The sequence below is a fragment of the Chamaea fasciata genome, unplaced genomic scaffold (genome assembly GCF_029207755.1).
Source record: "Chamaea fasciata isolate MVZ Bird 193981 ecotype frontalis unplaced genomic scaffold, bChaFas1.0.hap1 SCAF_12, whole genome shotgun sequence".
Classification (NCBI taxonomy): domain Eukaryota; kingdom Metazoa; phylum Chordata; class Aves; order Passeriformes; family Sylviidae; genus Chamaea; species Chamaea fasciata.
This window is the reverse complement of record NW_027094097.1, coordinates 19958605-19972028: the sequence shown is the minus strand read 5'-3', so window position 1 is coordinate 19972028 and position 13424 is coordinate 19958605. Positions and strand designations below refer to the sequence as shown.

At 46.0% G+C, this 13424-nt stretch overlaps 2 protein-coding genes across 2 annotated transcripts in view; both read right to left on the bottom strand.

Annotated features, from left to right (window-relative positions):
• Positions 1-4585, bottom strand: part of LOC136296096 (hydrocephalus-inducing protein homolog) — a 71921-nt gene extending 67336 nt beyond the window's left edge. Inside the window, 2 exon segments of the mRNA XM_066194919.1 lie at positions 1192-1311; positions 4505-4585. Coding sequence (XP_066051016.1) covers positions 1192-1311; positions 4505-4585 — 201 coding nt within the window.
• Positions 4586-6957: 2372 nt separating this feature from the next.
• Positions 6958-13033, bottom strand: LOC136296095 (hypoxanthine-guanine phosphoribosyltransferase-like). The gene is made up of 10 exons (XM_066194917.1): positions 12626-13033; positions 12425-12537; positions 11568-11696; positions 10957-11140; positions 10553-10615; positions 9997-10014; positions 9718-9800; positions 8676-8722; positions 7919-7995; positions 6958-7005 (listed from the first exon to the last, which is right to left on the bottom strand). Exons 1-10 carry the CDS (start codon positions 13031-13033, stop codon positions 6958-6960), a joined length of 1170 nt encoding a protein of 389 aa, XP_066051014.1.
• Between the last annotated feature and the right edge of the window lie 391 nt (positions 13034-13424).

The window sequence follows — 13424 nt, the reverse complement described above, 5'->3', positions numbered from 1 at the left end:
TCTTTGTTCTCTCTCTTTCGGCCCCTGGACCCCTTTGAGGAATAATCTGGGGGTAAGAGCCTCTTTTGAAATCTTTTGTCCTGTCCCTTTGGAGATATTCCTCCAAAGCCTCTCCAGAGCTAGCCCTGGCGGGGGGGGACTGCGGGGGCAATATTTCAAAACATGACCAGCACTGACTCACAGTGTGGTTTCAGTATTAAAAGCCAACCTTGGCTCTCCAGGGGTTCTTGCTGCCTGTGCAGGCAAGCTGGGCTGCTGGGCATTCCCGCTTGCAGCCAGCAGGCCAAGTTCTGCTCTCTGGGATACACAGACACAGCAAACATGCATTTTCAACACATACATATCAACCCCTGAGCACCAAAATGCTCTCAAAAAGTCTAAACCAGATGATTTTGACTCCCTCCTGTCTCTTCCCACCAGCCCACTCTTGGCACAAGCCTCATTTAAGAAAATGTTTCCCTGACTGAAATTCAAATGGTCTCAGTTTTCCCCTTTAGAGTCCAACACAACTGCTGACATTTTTCAACTTTTTCCCTCTCAGCTCTCTTGGGAAACTGCAAAACAGGATCACATGGCTTTGGATGTGCTGTGGTTCTCCAAAGGGAAAGCAGAGCACCATGTTGCTTTTGGAAAACCTGAGCAGAGCTGGATGAAGCTTAGCAGGAGCCTGAAGTGGCACCTAAAGGCCTCCTACTGCTTCTGCTACATCACTCTGATTCCAGGGCTGTTTCAGAACATTTCCTGCCGTGCCAATGCCACTAATGATAGTGATTCCAGCAGAAAGCGTAGAAGACTCAGCCCCTGAGCTTTGACTCTGAGCTGCACAAAGGGAGCCAAACAGGCTGAGAGAGGCAGAAATTCCTACCAGGAACCAAGATTAACCAAGGAGACACAAGATGTGGTATAGACTCAAGGCAAAGCATGAGAGCAGGTAAGAACTGTATAACCCTCAACATTCCTATCAATCAGAGCTTTCAAAAGAAGGAAACTCCTTTGGGATAGATACCGTCAGCCCATGGGCAAAATCAGGGGAGAATTCCCAGCACAGGAAGATTTCCACCATCTTGCAGAACAAGATGCTGAGACATTTTCTTCTGGATGTGCTGCAGCAGATAACTTGCTTTGCTGTACACTATGGGAATTACACCACTCTTCCAGCACAGTGTTAACGCTCCATGTCCCAGCACTTACCTCGCCCTTATTCATGAGAGACACCACCATTTCATAGACCTCATGAACGACGAAGTTCCGAAATACCACCTCTGGTGGGGAAACGCTAAACGATCTCTTTTTCCGGGGAGTTGATGACAACTGGAGAGGCAAGAGAGAGCAGGGAGACGTTCAGCTGCTGGGAGGAAGGTTCATGAAGGAGAATCTTACACTGATCCCCACTGAAGTACAGACTCATGGCGAGCACCTCTGCCCAGGCCACACTAGGGAAACAGTAGCTCACCCACCTCTGCTCTCAGCTGATCAAGAGCTGCAGGGCCACACAGAGCAGGCTCGAGCCAAGCTGCTCTTTTGGCACCTATTTCTCCAGGTTTCCTTCTCCAGAATGCCAGGCAGCACTTACCTTGAGGACTGCCCTGTGCCCATGAGGTCACAGAGCTCTGGGGCACTGACTGAGGACTCATGGAGTAAGTAAAACCCATAAATTTACATCAGACTCCATGGGAAACAATTTTGGGATGTCCGTTATTCTGAGACAGGGAAACTGAGGCCCACACAACTGCAAATATTTTTTGTCATCTAGAACTTAGACATCAGTAAGAAGAGAACAGTACCAGAGGAGGTGTGAGAGATGAGGCGATATTTTGCTGAACAATGTCAAAAGGTTATTAAGTTAAAGAATGAAAGTTGTTGGTTCTGCGTGTTGTTTGTGGTTTGGATTTTTTCAGGTTGGTTTGTTGCATGCTGCTATGAGCTGGGAGAAGGACGTGGTTGAAGACCTGACCAAAAGGAAGTAGGATGAGAGGGGAGGGGACAGAAAAGTTGGTGGTCAGAGAGAATGGAAGTTCCCGAGTACCATCCAACGGGAAAGGGGCCGGGGACCGCCCCAGGCAGGTATAAAGGGTATAGAAAGATTGCCATTTTGCTGGAGGGTGTCTTTCTTTGTCTCCAGGGGAGAGAGAGACACGCCCAGCTCAGTTGAATCGTTACTAATAAACAGTTTTCTTTTGCTTGGATGATTTTGTCCCCGTTAATTGTATTTAAAAGTTAGTGCATTGCTAGCAGAGGTAAAGGCAAAAGTAAAGTAACACAGAAGTTAGGAAAAAGACAAATCAGGTGATCGCTGAATGAGGATAACGTTCAGTTCTTTTCTCAGCAAGTTGGTATTTCCTTTTTAAATGGGTGCTTTCTTGTAATCTGTTATTGCTATCTTATTTAATACCATTGTAGAGCACGTCTGGAATGACACAACAGCAACAAATGCTTCTGGAGCAGAGACACTGCTTTGAGAAAACTCTCCCCTGCTTTGTCTGCCCTCTCCAGACACACTGCTGTCACTCCAGAGACACAAGCAGGAATCCTCCGTGACTTGACAGGAGGCACACTCTGCCCAAGGGAGTGGCTGCAGCACGCTGTCCCCTTAGTCGTGCCCTTCTCTGAGGTGTTCCCGATCCCCCCTCTCCAGGGCGATCCTTAACCACTTTGTTACACATCTCATGCTGCCAATTTCCTGCTCAACTGCCCACCTCGGTCACCTACCCGTTTGGAGTGGGCTTTATACTGAGCCAGCCCTGCAAGAAAAGCAGCTTTAAACACACCTCTAAGCAGGCACGGATCCAGATAAAGCACATCCATTCCCCTCTGCCCAGGGTGAGTCCCCTGTACATCTGGCAGCCTGCAAAATCTAACACCACGTCAGGGTTCCAACCCAAAGCATGAATGCAATGAGTTTTGTTAAATCTGAAGTAATTACTGCAGCTACTCGGCCTTCAAAGGGCAATGCTGCCACTGTGGAGGGAATCCTATGACCCCAAGCATTTGATGGTGACTGCACCTAAGCAAGAGGCGGCTGTTTCAGCAGGAGAATGGCAAATGGCAATTTTGTGCCTTTGCGTCCCCAGCCTTCCCCCCCTTGTTTTAGCAATGGCAGCTACACTCCAGCAAAGCCCAGCAGCTTCAGCAGAGGTTATTTGTGTTGGCCTGGTGCAGATCAGGACTCCAAGTCCACCACAAGCAGCAGTTTGCAATGACAGGACCTGGACACTGAGATGTTTTGCTGGAGGCGAGCCTGTCACAAGCACACATCCTCTTCAAACTTCACATCAAGCAGAAAGAAAAAGAGCAGGAAAAGGCTACCTTTTGACGACACAGTCTCAAGACTTGAAATGGGCTAATGCTGGGCAGAATACGCCTCCCAGTACTGGCCTGAACCTTCTCCCTCAGGAACGTAGATGGAAGCAGCTGAAAGGCAAAAAAAAAACGCAGCAAGAGCCTCAGAGATGCCACTCTTCATATAGGCTTTCTCTTGAACAAGCGGCACTGGTGAATAATTTGTGATCACATAGTCTAGGACAGTCCTGGAAGCCCTGGAAGTTACTTGCTGAAATACTTAGCATCAGTAAATTAATAACACAGAGTAAAATATACATACTCCAACCCCATGGCTCTGTCCCATTAGCTTCTCCACGATTTGATGTGACTTGTTTGGGGATTTCTGCTCTTTGGGCATTTTTTTCCTCTTTAGTTTTATTGGATTGAGGCAGTGACCTTTTCAGAGAGTGGGGTGGAGCTCTCAGCACTCCCCTAACTCCATTCCTGCACAACACTCAAAACTCACAGCAAGGAGATAGCACTGCTGGGCGAGTCCAAGAGACGCAAGAAAGCAAAGTTGTACCAAGAGTGAGGTGCACAGGAATGTGTCCAAGTTTTAGTTCTCTCCGTTAATTGGCTTTGGTTTTCTCTGCCTGGGCTCACAGATCCCTCCGCAGAAGAAAACAGAGGGATCTCCTTGACAGAGCCTCAGCCGTGGGGTATCTTCAGTCAAGTGAGCTCCTGACACAGCCAAGGCACCATTGCAGCCCTGACTCTGCTGCCTGCAGGGCTGGATCTGTGCCCCACACAGGAGAGGAGAGGGAACAGCTGGTTTGGAACCTCTTCAGGCTGGGACCAGCCGCGTCTCTCAAGGCTTTGGGCAGAGTTTGAGCTTCCCCCCCACATGCCCAAGGGCAGGCTGGTCAGAGCAGCACTGGTGAGTGTCCAGCCTGACAGAAGGAATGACTGTGACCAAGGGGAGGGAAAGGAGCAGGTGCTCAGGGCTTCAGCTTCACAGAGGTTTAACTTGGCTGCGGTGGCAGAGCCAGGCAAGCTGGACTGTCCCTGAAGCAACACACGGTGTTCCCTACTGCACCAGGACAGCCCCACCAAGAGGAGCACGGCACAGAGAGGTGGGGACGGGGTCTGCAGCTGGACAGTGCTGCTGGACAACGGGCAGGGCAGGGAGAGGAGGGACACCAGGGGAGTTTCCAGCCTTAGCACAGCCCCAGTGGGTACTCACTTTAACAGACGCCAGTTTTTCTCTTAACAAAGAACGAGGTGGTGGTGGTGGTGGTGTCTTCTTCGAGAATCCAGAAGCCATTTTGAAGGGAGGATGTCGTAGATAAGCGACAATGCTTCACCTGGAAGGAGCAACAATGAAAGTCTGAAAATGCATACCCCAATTCATGGCAGACTCAAGGGATATACTGGTGCTAAAAATTTTACATTACTTAAAAGTAGCTAAGTGCTTGTTTGGCATAAGTAGCTAGTATTGTTAGACCTCTAGTGGGACTGTATTTGAGGACTATATGGCTATGTTGTGCACTTCAAAGATGGATCATACTGAAACCTGGAGCCAAGAATCTGAACATTAATGATAGATAGAACAAAGCTGCAGCTTAAATATTACTTAAAAACAGCTCAAGTGGACCTCCTCTTCTTTAGGCTGAAGAACCCCTGCTCTCTCAGCTGCTCCTCACAGGACTTGTGAGAGACTGGAATGTCATGGCTAATGGCTGAAATAGTGTCATAAAGGAATTTTTGCCCTTTGTGACAAAGCTGTATAAAGAAGCTGCGAGCACCAAAGCCCACCCTTGCTTGAAAATGCTTCCTGAGTGGAACTTTGGACGGTGAGTTAAGCCACCTAAGGGAAACTGAGACAAGATAAAGGTGACACTATTGTCCCACTACCTCAGGTCTGGGGAGGAGTAAACAAGGCTCAGGGAGAAACATGTATCCACAACAAAACCAAACCCAGCAGCTGTCCTGAAAATCAGCTCTGTCTGGGGAAGTCATAGCCACAGACTCATCTGCTGAGGCCAGGCTTGCACACAAACCTCCCATCAACAGAGAGGGAAGGAGGACATTTTGGGGGTGTGGTGTAACCTCTGCTCAGAGGCAGTGGACACCCATCCTCCCTCACACAAACGGGCTCAGCTCTAGAACCCCCACTCCCAGAAGGCCACATCCAAGGGACATTGCCGTGAGGGGCAGCTGAGGGGGTGTCACAACCCATCAAAGACCTCCAAAGTGCCCCCAGACCCACGCCTGAGGCCTTGCACCAGGTGACTGCACGGGATGCAAAGTAACAGACCTGAAAATCCAGAACCCAATTCATGGCAGACTCCAAGGATATGCTGGTGCTAAAGGTTTTATATGAGTTGAAAGTAGCAAGAGACAGAGTCAAACTTGCCCTGCCCCAGGGAGGTACCTGGGCAGTCCCACCTTGCCCAAATCTGTACGAATCCATTGGACTCTTATGTTTTGTCACACCTCAGCACAGAGAAGACTAGAAGAGGATTTAATGGTATGCCGATGGGTTCCATGGAATGGTGATATTTTCCACCTTAATCAGTCTCTGTCACTCTCTTTCTGTCCCTCTCCCCAACCCCCCTCCTCCCCTTTTCTATTTCTTTCTCTCTCTCTTCCTCACATTTGCTGTTACATTAAATCCAGACTATTGATTTTGGCATATGGTCTCGTTTGCACCTGAATTCAGATGCATTTTCCTAATAATGTTAACAACCAGATCATAACAATCCACTGAAACTTGAACAGAACTCATTCACCTTTAAGCAGTTTAAGTAATCACTACAGGAAAAAATGTATAGACTAGTGTATTTAGGAGATGTTGCATTTCTTCAGTAAAAAGAGAGCACAATCATTGCACCATATATTGTTCACCCACTCGGCTGTACGTGCCACCGAACTGCTACACCAGAAGACTGGCATTATCACATCCTGTATTTCCCTTTGGCATTCTTTTTCAGAGCACAGATGCGACAAAACCAAAAACCTCAACTTTAGTCAGTCTTTACCTTCAAAGGCAATTCAGGACTCGCTCGCAGAGACAGAGTCCCCGCGAGTTCAGGACTCGCTCGCAGAGACAGAGTCCCCGCGAGTTCAGGACTCGCTCGCAGAAACCAATGTTCCGCCGACAATTCACTCGGCAAATCGCCCAGTGAAGCCGCCCGCAGGCGCCCAGGCTGCAGCGCCCAGTGCGGAGCGCGCCGTGAGGCAACTGAGGGCGCACGGCGGCCACAGCCGTGGTTACCTTCGCGGCTCCCGGGCAACCGCGGCGACGATTGTGACGGCCGCGCCGGGCCGAAAAGGGGCGCCGGGCGGACCTCGTTCCCGCCTCGGCCCCCGCCTGCTGCAGCCTTCCTCGGTTCCCCCTCGGGCCCCGGCAGGAGCGGCAGGAATCCGCCCCGGGGCCCGGAACGGGACGGGCGCGGCGCCAGAGGCTCGCAGCCAGCTCCGAGCTGCTCCCTCACAGCGGGAAAAACGCGGGAACTCAACAGTCCGTGTGCAGCGCAGAGTGCAAGTGGGAATCGGAGAGCTGCAGGTCCTGGGCGCTAACATTTGGCTTCTCGTTCTTCGTAGGGACACGCAAGCAGCGGAAGTGATTTCCTGGTGTAATGGTTTAGCACCTAAGCAGCAGCCAGGAATTAGTGCTCCAGAAGACTGACGTTATCACATCCTGTATTTCTCTTTGGCCTTCTCTTTCAGAATGCAGATGTGCTAAAAGAAGAAGTACAATATTTATCAACCTCTATCTTCGAATGAAGTGCGAGACTGATTTTCAGCTGTATTCCCAGCATTGTAATAAAAACACACTAGAACCGTAATTGTTGCAAGTTCCCTACTTGCAGTAAACTCGAGGTTTTAATATTCTTTCCAAGCTTATCTGTAATATATAGGTTTATATATTTGAAAGAACTTCGGTTTGTTAAATTACTGCACACTACTTCATGCTGCTGAACAATAGCACAGATTGTTTGTGTCTTCAGCAGAACTGGTTTGTCTTAGTAAAAAGACTTAGAAGTGAAAAACTTTCCGAGTTAACCGGAATTAAGAGAGTACTTTTGAAAACAAAGGAGGGAAGAAAAGATCAACCCTATTAGTTTACGCTGTTTCCAAGTCTACTACTCTGTACAGCCTAAGGAAGCTCTAAAGGAATAAGGGAAGAGAGATCTTCCAGACACGTTATCCAAAGGTGTATGGAAAACCTTCGCACGGAGTCCCTGACCAGCCGCTTCAAAGACTCGGTGATAGAAGAGCAACATAGGATTGAACAAAGGCAGACAAATTTCCAATTCAAGTCAAATTACAAGTTGTTTTATTTTCAGCTGGGGCTGCAGACTGCATGCTGTTCACTATCCTGGGGGTTCAGAAGGTCCTGCAGAATGGCTGAGCCATGAGACTTGTGGACTAGAATTATAAAAAGATGAAGCCAGACATTTCTTATGCACCTCCATTGCATTACCAACTCGGCACCTTAAAAATGGCTTTGCTCTTTTAATGGAAGTTTCTAGCTGGAATTGAAGGGTTTTTAATTGTTGAGAAGCTCTCAGTAGAAACAAATATTTTTGCTGGGTACCCGTGGTGGGTAGGTGCCTGATAGCTGGCAGTGGAGTCATGTGCATGTACTTACATTTAGATCTCTGAAGTATTCATTATAGTCAAGAGCATATCCAACCACAAATTTATCTGGAATTTCAAAGCCTACATCTGTAAGAAAACACAGTTCTTTTTATATCTGTGGTGTAAGTAGCTTTTAAGTGCAGAGTTTGTATTCGACACATACTTGAGCAAAGAGTAATTGGCATCATCTCTTTCGGGGTGCTTCCTTAAGAATCTGAGCTGTAAATCGATGACACAGGTTAGAATCTAAACCATTCCCATCAGTCAGTTTATAATTAAGGTATTAAGAGAATGATTTTTATTAACAAAATAATTGTTTAAAACCTAGTTATGCGTTAGTCCTGGGAGAGGAGACAAGGAATGAGATTTCACTTGAGTGAAAGTAGATGAAATGTGATTCAGTAGGACTTTCCAGTTTGGAAACAAGGCAAGTTTAATAATGCAGAGTCAAAACAAATGTCCTCTAGGGTCAAAGCAAAGCAAAGCAAAGCAGTTAAGGTTTGATTCTGTTTCTACTATCAAATAGTTCAATTTGTGTATCAAATAGCTAAACTTGCACTCAGGCCAAGCAGGGAAAAAATGTGGTCATGAGGTCTCGGGATGGCATAGCTGGTCATTGCTTCACAAGTTTTGTGTAGTTTTTCCCCATTTCTCTTGGCCTTCATGAAACTTATGTGCCAGTCGTCAGATGTGCTGCCTGAAGTGAAACTGTAAGACTGTGTTTTGGAAAATACAGAAAAAAAGTACCAGAAAAACACCATACTTACAGTCTGGTCTGTAACCTGGACTCTGACATGTCCTTTTAATGAGCAGGCTGTAAGGCAGAGCAGAGACAGTTGGTTTTTAAATTATGTCTTACTCTAAGCTGTAAACTTCCTTCTCCCACACCTCCCCATAAGCTTCTAAAATCATGCACTTCAAACAGTGAGAGTATTGCACAGAAAAAGCAGTGGTCAGCCTCGTAGTGGAGGGAGAAGCAAAGGCTCTGATCTAGGTTCATTCTCCGTGTTCAAGTGGCTCTACTTTGTATTCAGTTCCCTTCGATCCTGTGTCTCGGATCATTGCCCTTCCATGTAGCAATGCCTCAGGACACTAGAATAGCACAGAGGGGGAAGCATGTCCAAGTGGCTGGTAGCAATTTTAGTGGGGAGGGAGGGAGGAAAGGACAATGTCTTCTGCAAAATCCTATCTATTCTTGGTTTGCCTGTGCACTTCAGAAGAAACTGAGAACCTCCTGGACAGTCACTAGAAGGACTGTGTGAATAACTGGTGCATAAAGCAACTGTTTTAATAAAGCATTGTGGTTACTTGACAGGCACAGGGATATTCCACAAAATTTCCTTTTAGAGATCTACCAAAAGCAGATTTAGAATGCTACTTGAAGTCATCTTCCAAGTGCTGACAGACTCTTAGATTCTGGTAACTTCTACGGTTGAGAATATTAACAAAGATTCTGAGTGTTGTCATTCTAGTATTGAGGCAACTGAGGTGGTGTTAGAAAACCTATGGAAAGAGATGAATTTCCTTCAAACATAAAATAAGAAACAGGGAATCCATGAGACTTTATGGACTACACAGAAAGAGCCATAAAACCTTATTTTATTCATTTGAGCAGTGAAGATGGTAGTGCACGGGTAAATTTCCCAGTCTCTTTAAGAAACACTTAATATTTCAGCAGCTGGATGAGGATTACTTCCTGCATTTATTTCCTTTCACCCCAAACTTCAAGCCAAACAAGCACCTGTCAGCATACACTGACGATTCACCCAAATGATTTGAATATGTCAGTTAGTAGCTATATCCTTGTACCTTACAACTTTAACCATCCTGGGTTTCTTGTCTTTTATTTTTGACACCAGTGCTTTCATTGTTCTACCAGTCTCAATAATGTCCTGAAAGAGATAAAAAAATAAATTATCCTTCAAGTTTGAAAGGAAAACCAGACTGTCAGTAGACTAAATTAGAGTATACCAACCCGGCAGCACAGTAGCATAATTAATTATTATGTTATATGTAATATGTATTAATTTGAAAAGAAGGGAGGAAAAAAATCCATATCATTCCACCCCTCCTTCAGTCATTACTTACCTCTACGACTAACACATTCTGGAAGATATTATATAGGAAAAGAAGGGAAAGAAAAGATTTAAATGGCAATTTCCAGCAAATTCTACAGCCAAAAAAAGCACACTAAAACCTTCAGTTACAAGGAAGTTGCACTGGTTTTCAAAGGAGGTCAACATTTGAACTACTGACTTGACTCTGGTGATTTCTGAAGAGTCGAAATTTCTGTATTTATGAAAGCTTAAAATATGGTGATAAAGGCACCTATGTCAGGTCTAGATATCGCTCTATGTATAGCACTAGTATTGTAGAGCCACACGGAACGAGTCAATTCAGCATGGTTCCTTCCTGGGGGTTCTGGGATGAAATGGGGACTAGGATCTTGGGAGCACTCATTACTGATCACTTCAAGTTTCCATTGAGATCAGTGGGAATTATTCACTGTTTCAACGCCCAGCATTTTAAATCAGTGTTAGGTGGCTGGAAGTATGCAGTACCAAAATATTAATAAAGATGGATTTCCTGGAAAATACACAAGAACAGTTGTTTCCCTTTAAAAGACAAAGATACTAATTCATACCTTCCCATTTAGTGTAGACAGTTCCTCTCCAACAAAACTGATTTTTTCTGCAGGTGAATCATTCTAGAAGGACAAAGAAGAGATGGAAGTCACATAAACATGCCCAACAGTGTTATCCTGTATTTGTTTGAAAGGTGTGCTGCTCTTGCTATTTTGCAAGAGGAGGGAGTTTGAGATCTGCCCCTGCCTTCGTCATGTTGAGTGTTCTGCTCTACGTTTATTCCAGTGAACGTATAATCTCCGCCCTTTGGGGCAGATCAGTAAATCAGTTCCTTTTTAGTAGGTAATTTGAACAGAATGGATACATGAACTCAATTTTTGTGGGGTTCTCATGCGAAGTACCACTATTTAGAATGCCAGTCTATGGAGAGAATCAATTTTCCAAAGAAAAGAAAGCTGCTTACACAGTAGCTTTTTATTCTGACAAAATCCACGGTAACAGGCACAGACTTGTCACCATTTTGATTTAGTGCTTTTATATGATCCAGCAAATCAGCAAAGAATTTGTAGCCTCCTTTAAGGACACAGAGTGCAACAATGTGGTGACTTCCCATGTCTTGCAGGATATCTCTAGCCAAACGTTCTGTCCTGTGAGGAAAAAAAAAAAAAAAAAAAGTGTTCGGTATATTATAGTTGTTTGTCCATATATTAAGCAATGTTCAAGTAAAAATTCTGATCTTGCTGTTAGGTTTCTATAACTAGCAGAGTGTGACCACAGAATGTCGTAGGAAAGTTAGTTATGTATTTGCACAGCACAAGCTGATTTAATCCAGAAACCTCAATATTGCAGGATAGGTGGGCTTAAAGATCTTTGAGGGAACATGGAAGGTTAACTGGGCTTGTAGAGGAATCCTCTCCGTAAACCCCCTCTCGTACTAGACTTTAGGACAGAAGGGTTGGGGCTGCAGGGTTTCCATGTTTCTCATGGGCTGCACAGGGCAGGACCTCAGTCTTTTCTTTTGGAGAGACAAAAATTGGCACCACTGTCCCTATTCTTTTCTGTTTACCCTCATACCTGTCCAGGATGAGACCATGAGGAATGAAGACTCTCTCTAAATCTTCTTCGTAATGCTTAGGAATGCAAAACAGATTTTTGTTGTAGCCACTTTCCTCATCTCTTATCTGCAAAGAAAATTCAAGTAGTCTAAAACCAGCAACAAAGCCATACAAGAAAAAGCTTTCAGTCTCTGATAGCGCGAAGAAAAAAATCCTCCTCCCCGATATTATGTCAAAATAAAAACATTTCTGAGAATTTTTAATCTTTCTACTAGAACAATTCACAATCTGATAACTCAGGAGCTGGTGGCTGAGTTGTGAATGGATAACAAATACTTTGCCCCAGTCATTATGAAATAAATTCTTGGCCATGGTCAACTCATTAAAAAAGCCACCCAAAACAGTAACAACCTCCCCTCTTGCTCCATTTGCCCTTCTTGCAGAGCTCAGTAGCTTGCTCGTGTGGTAGACTGTCGCCAGTAGGGACACGAAAGAACCACACTCACCCGACAGGTTGAAGTGAGCAAAGAAAAAAGGGCCGTTTATTGTCGTTTTTGGGTTTAAATAGGATTTGGAGATTTGTCCAGGATTGGAGGACAAAGGGGACACCCCTCTGACCCCAGTGGTCATCTCAGAAGTCCATCACATATTGGTATGTGAAAACAATCTACTTGTTTATGTTACATCCGTGAGAAACTCCACTAGAAATATGTAAACAGTCATCAGAAGGCTGAAAATCAGGGTGACATCTCACCCTTTTTGTGTTAGAAAAAGGAAAAGAAAAATGTACAATGTTCAGTCTCTGCCTTTGGAAGGACCATCAGAGTGAACACTCGCATCGTCTGTATCGGAGTCATCACTCAATGGTTCATCCACTTGCTGTCTTTCATTTTGGTCACCGTGTCCAGCTTGCCTGTCGGTCGGATTCTGCCTTTGAGGTCGCAGGTCCGGACGAACACACTTCCTAGGTACCCAGCGTACTCCGGTATCTGTGGGTACACACGCATACCCACGCCCCGAAGCGATAGGGCCATAGGGACCTTCCCACTGCTTAGTGACTAAATGTCGCACCCAAACTTTCGCCCGAGGCTGATGCGTCCCGTCCGACGCCTGCAACAAGAGGTGATGGTTCACCATAATAGGGTTGTTAGAATTCTGTGGCACCGTAAGGTGATTGATAGTGTACAAAGCCTTTGCCAGCCGACTGTGCGGGGTCTCACCCTGCATTAACCGTTTTTGTTTTGGAAGAACCCGCTTCAGAGTACCATGAGCGCGTTCTACAATTGCTTGCCCACTCGGAGAATGAGGGATACCGAACTTGTGCGACGCTCCCCATAGCTGCAGGAACTGCCGCACCTTCTGCGAGGCATAAGCAGGACCACTGTTGGTCTTCACAGCAGAAGGTATGCCTAAAACGGCAAAGGCCTGCCTCCAGCGGGCAATGACATCGCGGGTCTTTTCTCCCGTGTGAGCAGAAGCCCACATTGCAGAGGAGAAAGTATCAACAGTGACATGCACATACTTGAACCGGCCAAACTCGGCAACTTGGGTAACATCCGACTGCCAAAGCTCTAAGGCCCTAAGGCCTCTGGGGTTTAGCCCTGCCGGTAAAGGCGCAGCCAGTGCATGACAGTCGTCGCATGATTCGACAATGTCGTGAGCCTCCGCTGGCGTCAACTGAAACTGCTTTTGTAAGGTATGTGCGTTCTGATGAAAAAACCCATGTGATGCCTTGGCCTGTGCGAGTGTATCAGGCTGAGGTGCTACCCGTGCAGGGTTAGCCAACTTGTCAGCCCTCGCATTACCTTCCGCGATAAATCCTGGCAGATTGGTATGGCTTCTAACACGCAGAACGTAGAATGGATGAAGCCGGGCC